This window comes from Trachinotus anak, unplaced genomic scaffold, assembly GCF_046630095.1.
Source record: "Trachinotus anak isolate AG129_WGS33_773 ecotype Australia unplaced genomic scaffold, CSIRO_AGI_Tana_v1 ptg000007l, whole genome shotgun sequence".
Classification (NCBI taxonomy): Eukaryota; Metazoa; Chordata; class Actinopteri; order Carangiformes; family Carangidae; genus Trachinotus; species Trachinotus anak.
Genome location: NW_027273858.1, coordinates 733161 through 747379, shown reverse-complemented (window position 1 = coordinate 747379; position 14219 = coordinate 733161). Strand labels below are relative to the sequence as shown.

The 14219-nt window shown below is 43.0% G+C and overlaps 1 protein-coding gene and 1 long non-coding RNA gene across 2 annotated transcripts in view; one reads left to right on the top strand and one right to left on the bottom strand.

Annotated features, from left to right (window-relative positions):
- LOC139622503 (contactin-associated protein-like 4) overlaps nucleotides 1-6601 on the top strand; it is a 68020-nt gene extending 61419 nt beyond the window's left edge. Inside the window, exons 21-24 of the mRNA XM_071479830.1 lie at nucleotides 128-215; nucleotides 1575-1790; nucleotides 3293-3364; nucleotides 5164-6601. Of these exons, the coding sequence (XP_071335931.1) occupies nucleotides 128-215; nucleotides 1575-1790; nucleotides 3293-3364; nucleotides 5164-5360 (573 nt within the window). The 3' untranslated portion in view covers nucleotides 5361-6601. The remainder of the gene's footprint in view (nucleotides 1-127; nucleotides 216-1574; nucleotides 1791-3292; nucleotides 3365-5163) is intronic.
- A 3711-nt stretch (nucleotides 6602-10312) lies between these two features.
- LOC139622427 (uncharacterized) lies at nucleotides 10313-11574 on the bottom strand. The gene is made up of 2 exons (XR_011691246.1): nucleotides 11069-11574; nucleotides 10313-10679 (listed from the first exon to the last, which is right to left on the bottom strand). It is a non-coding gene; the product is annotated as an uncharacterized lncRNA (long non-coding RNA).
- Nucleotides 11575-14219: the final 2645 nt, after the last annotated feature.

Here is a 14219-nt window from a genome sequence, read left to right as displayed (position 1 = left end):
TGTGGTGCATCCATTTACATTTCTATCTCTTGCAACATGTAAGGTTCTTTGCAACATTGCTAACAGTGTCAGTTGTGTAGTCAGTTGTATGTTTTGCAGTATTCACCCACCAGTGGTTTTCCCTCAGATTGACCAGAACACCAGAGAGGACTTCAACCTGACATCTGATGCAGAATTCAACGGCATCAGGTCGCTGGTCCTCGGCAGAGTGCACAGTAAGTGACACAGCTTCCTGCATAGCTCTCTGACTCATATCAGAGATTTTCTACCTCATCAGATGATCAGGTATTGGAAACTTGGATCGTGACGGCTGGATCCTTGGAAATGCTGTTGTGCAGGATGCAGCAGGTAAAGAACAGAAAAAAAACACTCCCAGTGCAAAAATCAAACATTATTCAAATCATCGCAGTTAACAGGTGGTAGGTCATGATGCTCTCTGACCTGTTTTCAGTTCAATGACACAAGTGTTACTGTCCTTCACTTCCACCAGGCTTTTAAAATACAAAGCTTCTACTTAACACAGGAGTTCAACGTTGCTGATTATAAGCGGCAGGTACTGTTGTATTTACCACACAGTCTAATGTGCCAGTAATTCCCCTGCTGGTAACTCTGCCAACTCAGCAAGAAGGTTTTCTCTTTGTTGTTTGCTCCTGTGATTGTTCCACAACAACAACTTGACAAACTTTCCACACAGGGAACTTGTATCTGGGAGCTCATGGTCGCTTCGTCAGCACTGCAGCATTATCTCGTCAGCTCACAATGATTTTGTGCTTCCACGTGGGTGTTTTTCAGTATTGAACAATAAAGTTTGGTCAGACTTGGTGTCGCAGTTTACCTGCAAACCTACAAAGGTTTTACTGCTCTTAATTCCATGAAAACATCGTAATTAAAATCAAAACAACTGACAGTGAAAGAAAAAACACTCAATTTAAATCAGCTCCACCACTGAGCACTTAGATTTTTTAAAGTTTATCTTGAAATAAAGTAAACGAGAACCAGCTAGTGTCCCCTCAGTCCTGTTCCCAAATCTCCAACTCAGTTTAAATAATAACAAAAATCTGTCTTCAAATTACTGGTAACTAAAGGAATTTATCAGTGTCGGCCTGAAACGGTGCAGAAAAGAGGTTTAACTTCTGTCCTGGACAGAAACATACTTCAGATTGTTAGGAGAATAAAAACTGAATGAACTTCACCTACAGCAGGGAGTCCATGTGCAGATCAACCTGTCAGAAGAACCCAAACACATCTGCTGCCGTCGTCTGAGTGTGTGACTGTTTAACAGATCAGACGTGTAACAGAGACGAGGCAGCGCCGTAATTTACTTTGTCATGACCTAGTTATGTTCTTGAATGTGCCTCAGAGACAGAGTAAGAAATAGGTTGGTAATGAGATGAGAGGCTGTGGGACTTCCTGACACAGGTGTAGCACTGCCTCTGCAAACCCACTATAAAAAGTCACACCTGTCCCCTAAAATCAAATTGTACAAATTGTCTCATGTGAGGCATATTTTTTATATCCATGTGAAAACTTTTTAAGGTCTACCAGTAAACGATGCTCTGTCGCTCTCTCTCCAGACTCTGGTGAGCTGGATCCAGACCTGGCTCGGCTCGCCTCTCTGGGTTTCACAGGCTGCCTGTCCGCTGTCCTCTTTAACTCCATCAGCCCCCTGAAGGCAGCTCTGCTCCACCCAGACACCAGCCCTGTCGTCGTCACCGGCACACTGGTCCAATCTGTTTGTGGCTCCACTTCAACCAATCACTACGCAGCAGAAACCACACATCACCAATCAGGTCAGAGGGACAAGCTGATGTTTTCTTTACTGATACTGTCAACATCTCAGACTCTGGATGAGACAGTTGTCATCACCAGAACCAGATGTGATTTAATAAACTGCTGTTTACGCTGCGTCTCCATTGGCCGGATCACAAACCTGACTGCAGGCTGCCCACAGGTGAACTGGGGTAAAGTTCAGGGTGCACCTGTTGCTGTTGCACTTTGACAGTTTAGCAACAGTTAGCTTATATTGCTGTAGATGTCACTAGCCTAGTGTATTAGCTTCCACCAACTGAGTGGAAGTTCACAGTACGATGGATCTTCTTACATGTTATATTTTCTTGCTGAAAAGATGGAAAACACAACATTCACAGTCTATAATGTGCAATGTCCTGTCAGTAGCATTGTTACTAAAGTCTCTGAAACATCAGTCAGCTGCTGCTGTGGGAAACGTTCAGCCACAGGTTTAAAGCCTCTGTTTACTCCGCTCAGGAGCTCCACTATCGTCAGAGTTAATATTTGCACACACACAAAAACAGTTCAGCACATGTCAGGCTCAGCTCTGGACCGTCAGACACTTGAAACACAACAGTGGTTTTACTGGTTTATTCCAGCAGCTAAACTGGTTTCTTGAATGCAGCAGTTTTCCTCTTCATGTTTTCAAATCTGAACATGTCACAGACAAAAAATAACATGTGAGTCCACTGTGATGGATTACCAACTGTGGCTGTGGTTTTGAGTCTCTGCACATTAATTATCACATTGGAGGACTGAAGGACAAACACAGATAATCATGGTTGACAGGAATGTAAAATGTACAGATGTGTAGTTCATGGGCTGAAGCAGACGACCTTTAACCTCCTGTATGAATCATGATTTAAACCCGGTTCCACTCAGCTTCTAATTCCATCAGAAATGTGGATTTTCTGATGGTGGCCAGTGAAAAAACAAACCTAAATTCCAGGCTTCATGATGTTTCTTCACACAGGGAGACCACACAGACACTACAGGCCCATTCTGCAGGTGTAGGCTACCATTAGAGCCCATTTTCTCTGGAGGCTAAAATAAATAAATGTTATTGAGGTGATCGTATCTGGTGCTGTCCCGCCTTCGGTGATGGGACCTCTGGGTTCCTAATAATGTAACGACTCTGGGTTAAAGGCCACTGGATGAAGCAATTGACTCAGACCAGGAAGAAGTTTCCTCTGCTTTCTCTTTTCCCTGTGGTCAGTCATACAGATAACAGTGAAGAGTCCTGTGGTTTCCAATATGCCTTATCTGCTCTGACTGTATATGATGAGTCCTGTTTCCTGCCACATTCTCTGCGCTCAGCGTCTCTCTGCACGCCTCCATTTCTATTTTTCATGTCTCTGATGACCTTCCTGCTCCTCTTCTTTCTCTTTTATTCTCCTCTGTTTGACTTCATTTCTTCTGTTTGTTTCTCATCACTCTTTTTATTCCCCCGTGATCTTTCTTCTACACGTGTCCTCTCACCTTCCTCTGTCTCTTGGTGCTGCAGGCCAGTCTGGATCAGCGGGAACGGGTCAGCCTCTGGTCAACGCCATCAGGAGTGACTCAGCTCTGATTGGAGGTACTGTAACTGCAGCATGTGTCATTGTCGCTCTGCCGTTATCATCAATCAGGAGACAGAAACTGTCTGTAAAGCAGGTAGTGACGATGTGATGTACAAGAGGTGACCATACTTGAATACTTGGCCTCTTTGGTTTTCTTTTACACCCCCGCTGTATGAATAAAAGCCTGAGAACACAGAGTAAAACACAACTAATTAGAATACAAATGACTTTATACTCCATGTACAATGAGTGTCTGTGCCTTTTTATTGGCTCACGTTGGTGCACAGACCTGCTAATAGCTGAAACTGCCCTGGGAGCCTGGAGAAAATGAGCAGACCGCACCGCTAATGATGGAGCAAAAGCAATCGAAGGTTTTCTCATGCCTGTTTGGCCTCTTACAAGTTGTTTTTTAAGCAGGAGTTTTACCTCATCAGTTTGGTTCTTCAGTTCTAATCTAAAGAAAATAACAAGGCTCGTAAAGTCACAGAGCTTTGTAACCTGCTCCTGCATCAGAAGATACCTGTGCATTTCCTGATGTGATAGTTTACAGGTTCGCTGATACATTCACACACTGTGACCTGACACACACCTGAGCTCGCATCACTCCCTGTGATGGAAGGTGTAACACCACATGGTGCACGAGGCCTTTTCAAAATAAACACGACTTCTGTTGTGTTACAGTCAAGCGTCAGCATCTGAGGCTTAAAACTGCTGCGTGAAGTCCTGAGAAAGAAACATGTTTAGAGCCTGGAACAAAAACTGTTCTGGTCTCCAGAGATAATTTCCTCCTGCAGGTAAATTTTACAGAACTCACCTGTTTACATTTAATTAAGGACTAAAGGTATGGAGAATTGTGGGCGTGGTCTCTTTGAGGGACCGGTCCTGGCTCCACACGCTCCACCTCTTTGACCATTTTTGGATTAACTGGGAGTTAGGGGGCAGAGTCAGGCACTGCCAAGAGGGCGACAGTGGAGCAGCTCACTCTGAGCTTCACAAACCTGTGGGTGATGTCACAGAGGCTCCGCCCATCTTTATTTACAGTCTGTGGTTAGAGTTAGTTCTGTTAGATATGCAAAATTTGTGATTGTGACATGATCACTGATGATCACTTGCACTGAAAAAAAAATGATGATGCTGTAATTTCCCTTACATGTGGAGAAAATGATTTGTAGGGGGGGGGCGTCTCTGTAGCACCTCAAAGATTCATTTATAGCCTGTTGTGATATATTTTACCTTCATATTGTGATATTAAGATTTCTATAATATAAAGTACAGTAAAGATCAGAAGAAGAACAGTTTGCTCCATGAAGGTGTGAATTTCAAGCTGAAACTTTCTTTTAACCTGAAGTTCAGGTGAATGCAGCAATAAACAGAGAAACCTGCTTCAGTCAATATCAGAGTCTTTATTTACCAGCAACACAATTACAGACTTTGATTAGTTTTGCAAAGAAGAAAGTGGGGAGAGCTTTAAAGGTGTCCAGATGTGTGAAGCTGATACTCAGAGCTGTAATTACTGTCATGGCTGCTTCTACTGAATATTGACTTGGAGGAGAAAACACTGTGTTTTGTGTTTTTACTTAATTTTGTAGATTTGTTTCTCTCTGTGAAGAAAGAGTCTTTTATCTGTTGGTCAGTGAAAAAAAACAATAAACTGTGTCCAGAGACACAGAGGTGAGACACAGGTGAGACATCTGAGTCACTGTGTGTTCTACCAGTTGTTTTAGCTTTTAACAGCAGATTTCTCTAACACAGATCTGAAGTGTGAGTGAGGAAAGCTTCTCATCGCTGTAACCTTTGCCATTTCTCTGCTTCCCAGGTGTGATCGCGGTGGTGATCTTCGTGACTGTGTCTGCATTAGTCATCACGGCCCGGCTCCTGTACAGGAGGAAAGGCTTGTGTCAGAGCCAGGAAATAAAAACGGTGCAGCCGGAAGACAGCCCGGAGCTGCCGTTCAGCAGCCAGAGCAGCTCGCACAACGGACCGAGCGAGAGCCAAAAGGAATATTTTATCTAGGCTGGAGGTTTGACCTGCCGCTGACCTGGAGGTGTTGGAGCTGAGGGGACGGAGACGGAGACGGAGACAGCAACGCCACGTCGAGTCTCAGAGCTTTACGCTAAAAACTGAGCCTGAGCAACAAGACGGGAAGGAGCACAGAGAAGGACACGCACATGTTCTGTTTGTTTTTGTTTGTGTGGTTGTATTTTTGTAAAGACTGTACATAGATGCACAAAAACAAAGTGTTGAATTTATAATGTGTGGAAATTATCAGTAGAAATGAACTGTAAATATCTTATGTTGTAAATCTTAAAATAATGAATTTATATCAATCAGTTTTTTTCTGTTCTGTTGAGATCTTTTAATTAATACGTGAGCTGCTGCATTTTTCATGGAGTTGGTAGGAAAGTTAAAGCAGCTTTGTTTGGGATGATTTCAATTCATTTTCCGATATGGATAATAAACCTTATTTGTTTTTATTGAGTGAGGCAAATATCCATGTCAGCTGATTCAATTTCTTTTCTCTTGCCACCTATTGAATGAACTGCAGGAAATCAAAATGTATCTATTTACACTGGACATTTCTCCTTTTCTCAGAAAATTTAAGCTTTTATTTTTTTTCCTTTGTATCCTTTTCCTGGTTCCGGTTTTGGTAGTGAGACAGAAACAGCTGCAAATTATTTCAGCCTTTTTGTTCCAAGAAAAACATTTTATCTTTTAAAGGCACGCGTCTTTGTCTGAAAGTTCAGAGCAGTAAAACAAGATGGAAATTGCAGCAAAGCGTTTCACAGAAAGTGGCCAAACTCACAAAGGAGGAAGTGGATTCAAAAGGAGAAATAAAATCCACCTGCGTCCGGCGCTACAGGACGTTTAGCCACAGACTGAGGACACTGGAGCAGCTTCATGCAGAGCGGGCTGTTTACTGAACACTGATCGGAGGAGTCGGCTTCATGTTTTGGGCGACAGAGGTTTGGTTTCTCCTCTGGCGACACAGTGACCTTCACAGTACTGACATCTTCTGTTTGAGTGATCTGCTGTTAGATTAATTTCTGTTGAGTGAAAATAAAATCCTGGAGTGGTTTTATTTTTCCTTTTAGCTGAATTACAATCATACATTTATAATGTGTTATTAACTTTTTGTTCTATTATACACATTTTATTTTTTTTTTATCTCTGGCTCCAACAGCTGTTTATGAGTCTCTGTGAAATGGTACAAAGCAGAGTTGAATTAATGACCATGAGTTCAGTCAGTAAAAACCTTTTAGCTCCTACAAAAAGCAACATCCTTCGAGGTTTAGAAGCCGAATGTCTGAGTCATTTCTCTGTTACATGAAGCTGAGACAACAAATGTAATTATCATACATTTACATCTGTGAAGGTTCAGCAGTTTAGGAGCTGCTGGTGGATGGGTCTGTTCTCCACCGTGTGGCGGTTCTGATGGACATTAATATGCATCTGTCTGCAGAGGGGAGATAACTTCTCCGTCTGCTGCTTCCTGAAGCATTCAGGTGCTGGAGATGTCAAGCTAATTCCTGTCAAAAGGCCCACCCAGCCTCTCCGAGCTGAAACCATAACACAGACACAGCTTTGATATGTGATGGGCCATCCGCCCCCCTTCACACACACACACACACACACACACACTCTCTGACGCTCCAGATGACAGCAGCTGGGTGGATGTCAGCAGGTATTATTTACAGAGGGAGATGCATCCGTGCATCTAATAACACCTCATTAGGGAGAACGACAAGAGGACGTGTTGTAATGACACATGCTGCAGCGCAGAGAGGAAAACAATTCAGATCAGAAGTCGAGATCATCCTCACCTCACGTCTCTGAAGCGAAGACAATTACATGAGTTTCATGTTCCCACAACAAAACCTGGATCATGAGACAGTGCGCAGCAATAAATGATATTATTAAAGTTGGATTTTAACGGGAAAGTGACACCAAACGTGAGCTTCATTTGGTTTGAGAAGTTGTTTTCATTATGAAAATGAATGAAGCTCATAAGCAGGAGCTACATTTACATTTAATTAGAGCCAATAAATGAGGACGGGTTATAGCTGGATCAGAGCTAAAATATAGTCTCAATATTACATTTTACCCCAACATATTACTGTCAATAATGAATCTATAATAACAGATTTCAATACATCCATCTATTTCCTTCTGCTTATCTGAGGTCAGGTCACGTTGGCAGCAGAACAAGCAAAGTTGTCCAGACTTTCCTGTCCTGCTGCAGGACCCTGAGGTCCTCCCATCATCTCTGGGTCTACCGAGGCCTCCTACGCGCCTGGAGGACCTCCGGAGGAAGGCGTCCAGGAAGCATCAGAAGCAGAGGTCTGAACCTCCTCAGCTGACTCCTGTCAACACAAACGGCTCTACTCTGAGCTCCTGCTGATGTCAGAGCTCCTCACCCTGTCTCTGATTGTTGTCATATCACAGTTTACTTAATGACTGATGGTGTGAAGTTAAAGCAGCAACATTGTGAACAGAGCACCGGCGTCTGGGTGTAGGTCGCTCTGTGAGAGAGAGGGAGCTCATAATGAGATATTGTCTTTGGCCTAGATTCAGTGTGAAAAACTTTTTGGCCCCGGGCGGTCTCAGGACTGAATAAGTCAGGCTGGGTCAGGCATGAGGGGAATTTAAGAGCTCTGCAGGACTGAAGATTTTAAGGTTCAATTTACCCCAAGGACGCAACAGAATGGCACTTGAGCGAACCACAGAGGAACAGGAGGCACTTCGGCTGTGACCTTTTTGCTAAAACAGAGCATAGAAGCATCCTGTTAATGCACAGACATGTTTTGGTTAAATAAAGGTGTTAAAACTGGCAGACAGAGGCCAACAGAAAGACTAAAAGGACTTTAAAAGACTTTAAAAAGTTTGTGGACATCATTCAGCCTCTTCTGTTCAGTCAGTGCAGGCGTCAAGGTTCAGCAAAAAAGAGAAGCTGTGCATCTAATGAAAACGTGATGAATGTGAAGTGTGATGAAAAGCTGACACAAGGTGGATTTAATGAATAATAAGGGCAGGGTGGAGAGGTGAAGGAGGGCGGCGATGGGCGGGGCCAGGCAGGCTGATGAGGGGAGGGGCCTGGTGGAGAGTGACTGAATGGTGGAGAGTGAGCTGAAGTACTAGGTGGAGGTGGCTCAGGAGAAAACCAGGTTCACAAGTTTCTTGAAGAAAGTGAAAGAATTAAAACCAGAATCACCACCTCACAGTTGTTTGTCTCCACCAATCAGCCAAGCTGCAGGCCTGACCTCGACCTTTGACCTCTGAGCACCAAAATCCAATCAGTTCATCTCTACGTGCCAGTGGACATTTATGCCAGATTTGAAGAAAATCCCATCGGGTATGATGAGATGCTGCGTTCCCACGGTCAAACCCATGTTTTGTTAGGTCACCACAACCTTGACCTTTGGCCTTTGACCCCCAAAAAATCTAATAACTTCCCTTTAGTCCAAATGAGTTTAAAGAAGTTCTCTCAAGGCGTTACTGATATATTACAGAAAACCTGATGCGTCCGGCTCCGACCGGCGGCGGCTCAGAAACACTGTGTGGTCTGGACGATGAGCAGCCGCCTGCTCTCTGATTAAAGATTAAAGATCTGATTAAAGCCACCGAAAGATCATAAACAGCAGCTCAGACCTCTGGCTCTGTGCATCCATCACAATCATGCAGGCAAATGCAGCCAGAATATGAATGTGAGATTTATTGATGTTAAAAGACTTTTCAGCTGGCAGCGGAGCCACAGTCAAGATTCTGCCGCCCCCCCCCACCCCACATCAGGCGGCCAGTGCTGTTAAAAAGCCGCGCTGACAGGATGTGGACCGCCTCTGTGTGCACACTGACAGCACAGTCGTCAGGGGTCAGCGGCGTAGGGGCCACAGGTTGGATCGCTGGAGCCAAACTCCTGCAGAGTCAGATTTAGCTCATGACTAACTTTTTTTTGTTTGTTTGGCTGCAGACGTCGAGTGAGGCTCAGAATCAGAGGAACAGTCGCTGCTTTCACAGTTTTAGCTGTCGTCCCTGGAGACTTGGTTTTCTATACAACTTTACCCCGAGAGAGAGAGAGAGAGAGAGAGAGAGAGACACAGTGATAGTTAACCTCCTACACTGTGCCAGAGAGCAGAGCATGGCTGTCAGCCCGGGCTCCCTCCCCCGTTTCTTCCATCTCACATTTCCTGCGGTGTGATGGCAGCACAGCAGCGGCGGGAAAAATCATACGCACAGGTTCCCGCTGACACCTGATCCTCACGTTAATTAATGACATCAGCATCTTGTTGCCACTTAAAGGTGTTTTTAACCTTTTTCCGCAGCAGAGAAAACTCAACTTTAGCAAAGGCCACAACCAGTTTTCAGTTTTTGCTTCATTTGTTGCTTCTACCTAAACTTTCTGATGCTGTGATGCCTTCACACAAAAAAAAGTTCAGTTATTGATTTTCTGTTTTTCAGTTTTTTGCAGGTGTGGTCTGGTTTATAAAAATAAAGCAGATGCACATGTCAACTCTAAGATATCCTGAAAGATTTGATAACAGGATTGAAATTGAATGAGTGGGCTGGAGCTAGCTAGTTAGCATGCTAATTTCAGAAGAAGAAAAGAAGTGACACACACAAGAGTTCATGTTTCTGTCCACTGCTGGAAACAGCTGCAGCAGACTGGGAAGGTAACAGCTGTTAATGCTAATGCTAACATTAGTCATGTTGCAATAACAACACTTCCAAATAGCTCCTTCAACTCGTGGATTTTTTTGTTTTTTGTTCAGTTCATTCTAAGAAATATTCCATATAAGACTTTGTTATTCTCCGGAAGGGGAGCATGTTCATTATGCTGCTGATCCAGAGACAGCCCGAACCCTAACTCTTCCTACATATTGTGTTAAAGTATTACAGCAGAACATTCTCACCAATATTCAGCAAATAATACATTTACATGAAAATAAAATCTTGCTGGTACATTTTGCAAGTTAAACATATACATTTATTTAAAAAAGCTGATTTTATTTAAAAAGAGAGCTCAGATGTATAATTCATTGCCTGTAGGTGGCACAAGAGGAAAACTTACAGAGGTGATAACTTTTTTCACCTGCTGCACATCTGCATGAACATCTGCATGAACATCTGCATGAACATCTGCATGTTCTGAACTGGGACTGCAGCTCCTGCATGTCGTTGATGTTTGTTGGGACTCTGTCCTGTTTTCTCGGCTTCATCACGATTTTTTTTTTTTCCTCACCCCATGATGCTTTTAAAATGAGACGTTTTTATTGAGGGTTAATTTAAGTGGCCCCTCTGAAATAACTGTGGTTTAAATGGTCCCAAACTGCCACCGGCCTGCAGGGAATATTTATGAGGTTAATGCAGTTTCACTGACAATATTAGATGCTCGGCTGCCTGTAACTCCTAAATTGAGATAATACTGAGCCAGTCTGATGAAGAATGAACACACCCAGAGGATGTTTGGCTAATCTGCGATGCCATAATAACAATTCTAGAGGACATCCATTAATCACAGACTCTCTGAAGATGAGACTGAGTCCATCTCTTTGTGCTTAAAAAGCCCGTTTTCTGTTTTCATCTATTAAATGCATTTAGAGTCTCTCATCCACATTAATATATTTTCTTACAAACATTCAGTTTCACATTAATTTTCTTTCCTCACTGCAGTTAATTGTATTTTTCTAAATGACTAAATTGGCATTAGTCTACGGTGATAACATTACCTTTGAAGTGTCATATCTGCCACTCGAAGTGTTTTGGATATTGTTGTTCATTATGAGGAAGTGGAACACAGGAGGAGTTTTATTCATATATTTCTCAAATAAATAAAGCTGGTGGTGGAGTGAGGACTCATTGGAGCTGGCTGGTGTTATGCTCGATTAACTAGAAGGGTGCTCAGAGAGCACAGACCTCCTCCAGGGTCAGTGTCAAACAGTGTACACCAGACTTCAGAGAGAAAAATTCAAATCCAAGGTAAATGATCCGGATCTGCCTCAAAATCTAATGGTTTCTTCCCTGATCCGAGCTCCATCCCTCCACCGAGTTCTGTGCAAATCGGCTCAGAGCTTTTTTCTGATCCTGCTGAGAAAGAAACAGACACGGATGAAAACATAATAAATTAAGATGTAACTTTTATAATGAAGCCAAACCTGAAACCTTGATACCTGAGGAAGCCTCACAAACCTACAGACATTATGAGGTTCTCAGCACCAGTTCAATCAGGGAGACATTCACCTCAGCTGCCACACCTGACGTCCATCACCTGATCATCTGAATCCTATAAACAAACGAGGAAGGGGGTCATTTCCACTGGTGTGGACATATTTGTTCTCATTGCAGTTTGAGGCATCAGTCCAAGAGACCACATCCAGCACCAAACCCCATGTAGCTGCCAGTGTAGTAGTCACACAGTGAGAACCTGACATCATGAACACAAAGGCGGTGATGGGTGGACTGAAGCAGAGGTCGTCCTCTGTCTTTTAACATAACAGTTTACTGCTTTTTAAATCGGCACAGCCGGGCTCAGGGTGATGAGAACAAAGAGCTGCACAAGTTCGCTCAGACTTTATCTAATTCAGTTTTAACTGCTTGATATAATTTGCTCTGTACTGCTTCACAGCACAAAATGGCCATTATATATCTGACAGGGTTGAACAGGTCGCTGATGAAATGTTTGGACTCAGTGAATCAGTTCTTTGCCAGTTTTTATTTTTTTTATTTTATTTCTATTTTCCAAGCTCAGAACCAAAGGCAGGTTGGGAGGAGAGCACGTCTGACAATTCTGTTGCAGAATAGTCAGTTTACTTTGATTTATACATTCATCAAATAACAGAAAAGATCATTTATTATCTATTTTAAAGTTTGGAAAACCAACATAAGACTAAACAGATATGTTGCATAATGTGTCTGTTCTTCCACGTTGGATGATTCACACAACAGCTCGAGACTGATATTTATGAGCAGCCATATATTTCTCTGCATAATTGAAGCCTGAAAGTGTATTTAAAGATGCAAAATCATTTTTTAAAGATAGAGCGGGATGTTGAGACGTGTTCATGTCAAATCTTGACCTGAACAGTGGAGCACTCTGCAAGAGGACAATGCATGAACCCAGGAGGAAGCAATGAATTAAAGATGGAGTTAGGTTTTAAAAATGTGTGTTGTGCATTCACAAATGGATCCATATGAACCCAGATGAGGTTTCTACATTTATTTCTTTGGACAGCTGCAGATTAAATCCACTGGGATAATAACTGTCCCTGTTGGTTATTGTATATGTAGGTTGTTTTTTTTATTTGCAGTGCATCACACCAGATAAATCCCAAACCTGTAAGCTTTGAATCAAACATCATACACACATCGTTAAATGACTTTGACCAGAAGACTATCAAGTTTCTGTGTTTTTGAAATTGGAATTTAAAGTGGGGGGGAAATAACTCAGGCCCATGTTTGTGTTGTTATTTGTATTAAAAATGACCAAGAATCCATATAAACCATCAAATACTCACTGGCTCTCACAGGTTTGCAGCTGCAGTCACCTCAGACTCACGACAGTTCAAAAATCAAAAATTATGTCAAAAAGTAAACATAAGAAACTTCTCAAATCAGTTCAAACCTGGAACTGAATCCACTTTATTTCATTAATCCAAACGTTTCAGGCAAATAGGCACCACTGTCGCCTTCACGTACCAAAGGTTTGCCAGAAGCATATTTAACAATTTATCGGTGAATCGAGTATCACTCACTCAAAAGAAAATTCTGCAGCAGCTCCTGATTGGTCGGGTGTTTCTGTGAAGCTGCTGATCGCATGAATTTCTCCTGTCTTCAAATTTAAAATTGCAATAAACTAAATGTTCAATCCAGAGGGTTAAAGCCTCTGTTTCAACACAACTCACAAACTCATCTTTCACATTGATGTTTTGTGAGAGAGGTGGGGGCTCTGTGTGGAAGCCAGTCGAGTTGGTGTTGCACCTCCATCACAATCACCACCCACACGCCGCTTTTCACTGCCAACAATCAGTTTTGCAGCGGTGTCCGTGTTCACATCACACCTCTCTATCCATATTTATAGCCGTCTGAGAGCGAGCCAGGCCGCGCGCTAAAGGTCCTCCCCTCTCCCGTGTAATTATTCAGTCTCAGTTGCTGTAATACATCAGTAATGCTGTTTTTGGCTCAAGGTCAGAGCCGAGTGTCCAGAGAGTCGAGGCAGTGATGGATCACTGTTTTCCAGAGGCTTGAACTCTGCAGGACAGTGACAGATTTCAGCAAATCAAGAGAAAGACCTTTTTCTCTCAGTCTTTATTGACACCTGAAGGAAAAACAGCCTCAGTTTTCCTGCATGTGAAGCTGTGATGTGGACCCCACCCATCCTGTTGGATAAATGAAGCCTCCCTCTGAGGAAACAACAGTGTCCGCGCTGTGACGAGGAAAATGCCACAGTCAACCTCCCTCTTCTTCCTCCTCCTCCTCCTCCTCCTCCTCCTCTGTCCTATCTGAAGGGTTGATGCTTTGCTGTAAACATCTGCCTGTGCAGCAGCTAACTCTGACCAATCATTCGTCTCTGCAGCTCTTCAGAGCTTTTTAGCTGCTTTTAGCTCATTGTTTTGCCTCCTCTGATAAACTTGTTGTAGCTGCTGCTCAGCACCGAAGAGAAGACGAAGTTACCAACGAGCAGGTGATAAAAAAAGACAGATGTTTTTATTCAGCAGCTGGTGGAGAGAAAACTGAGGTAAAAGATGAGCGGATGTCAGAGTCTGACTCTCTGAGGTAAACGGACACAAAACTCCAGAACAGTGATTCTGTTGCTTTGCAATTTTCTATATGAGCCTTTGTTTTCTGCTTGTTCTGATGTCCCCCTGCCCCCAGGTGGCCAAG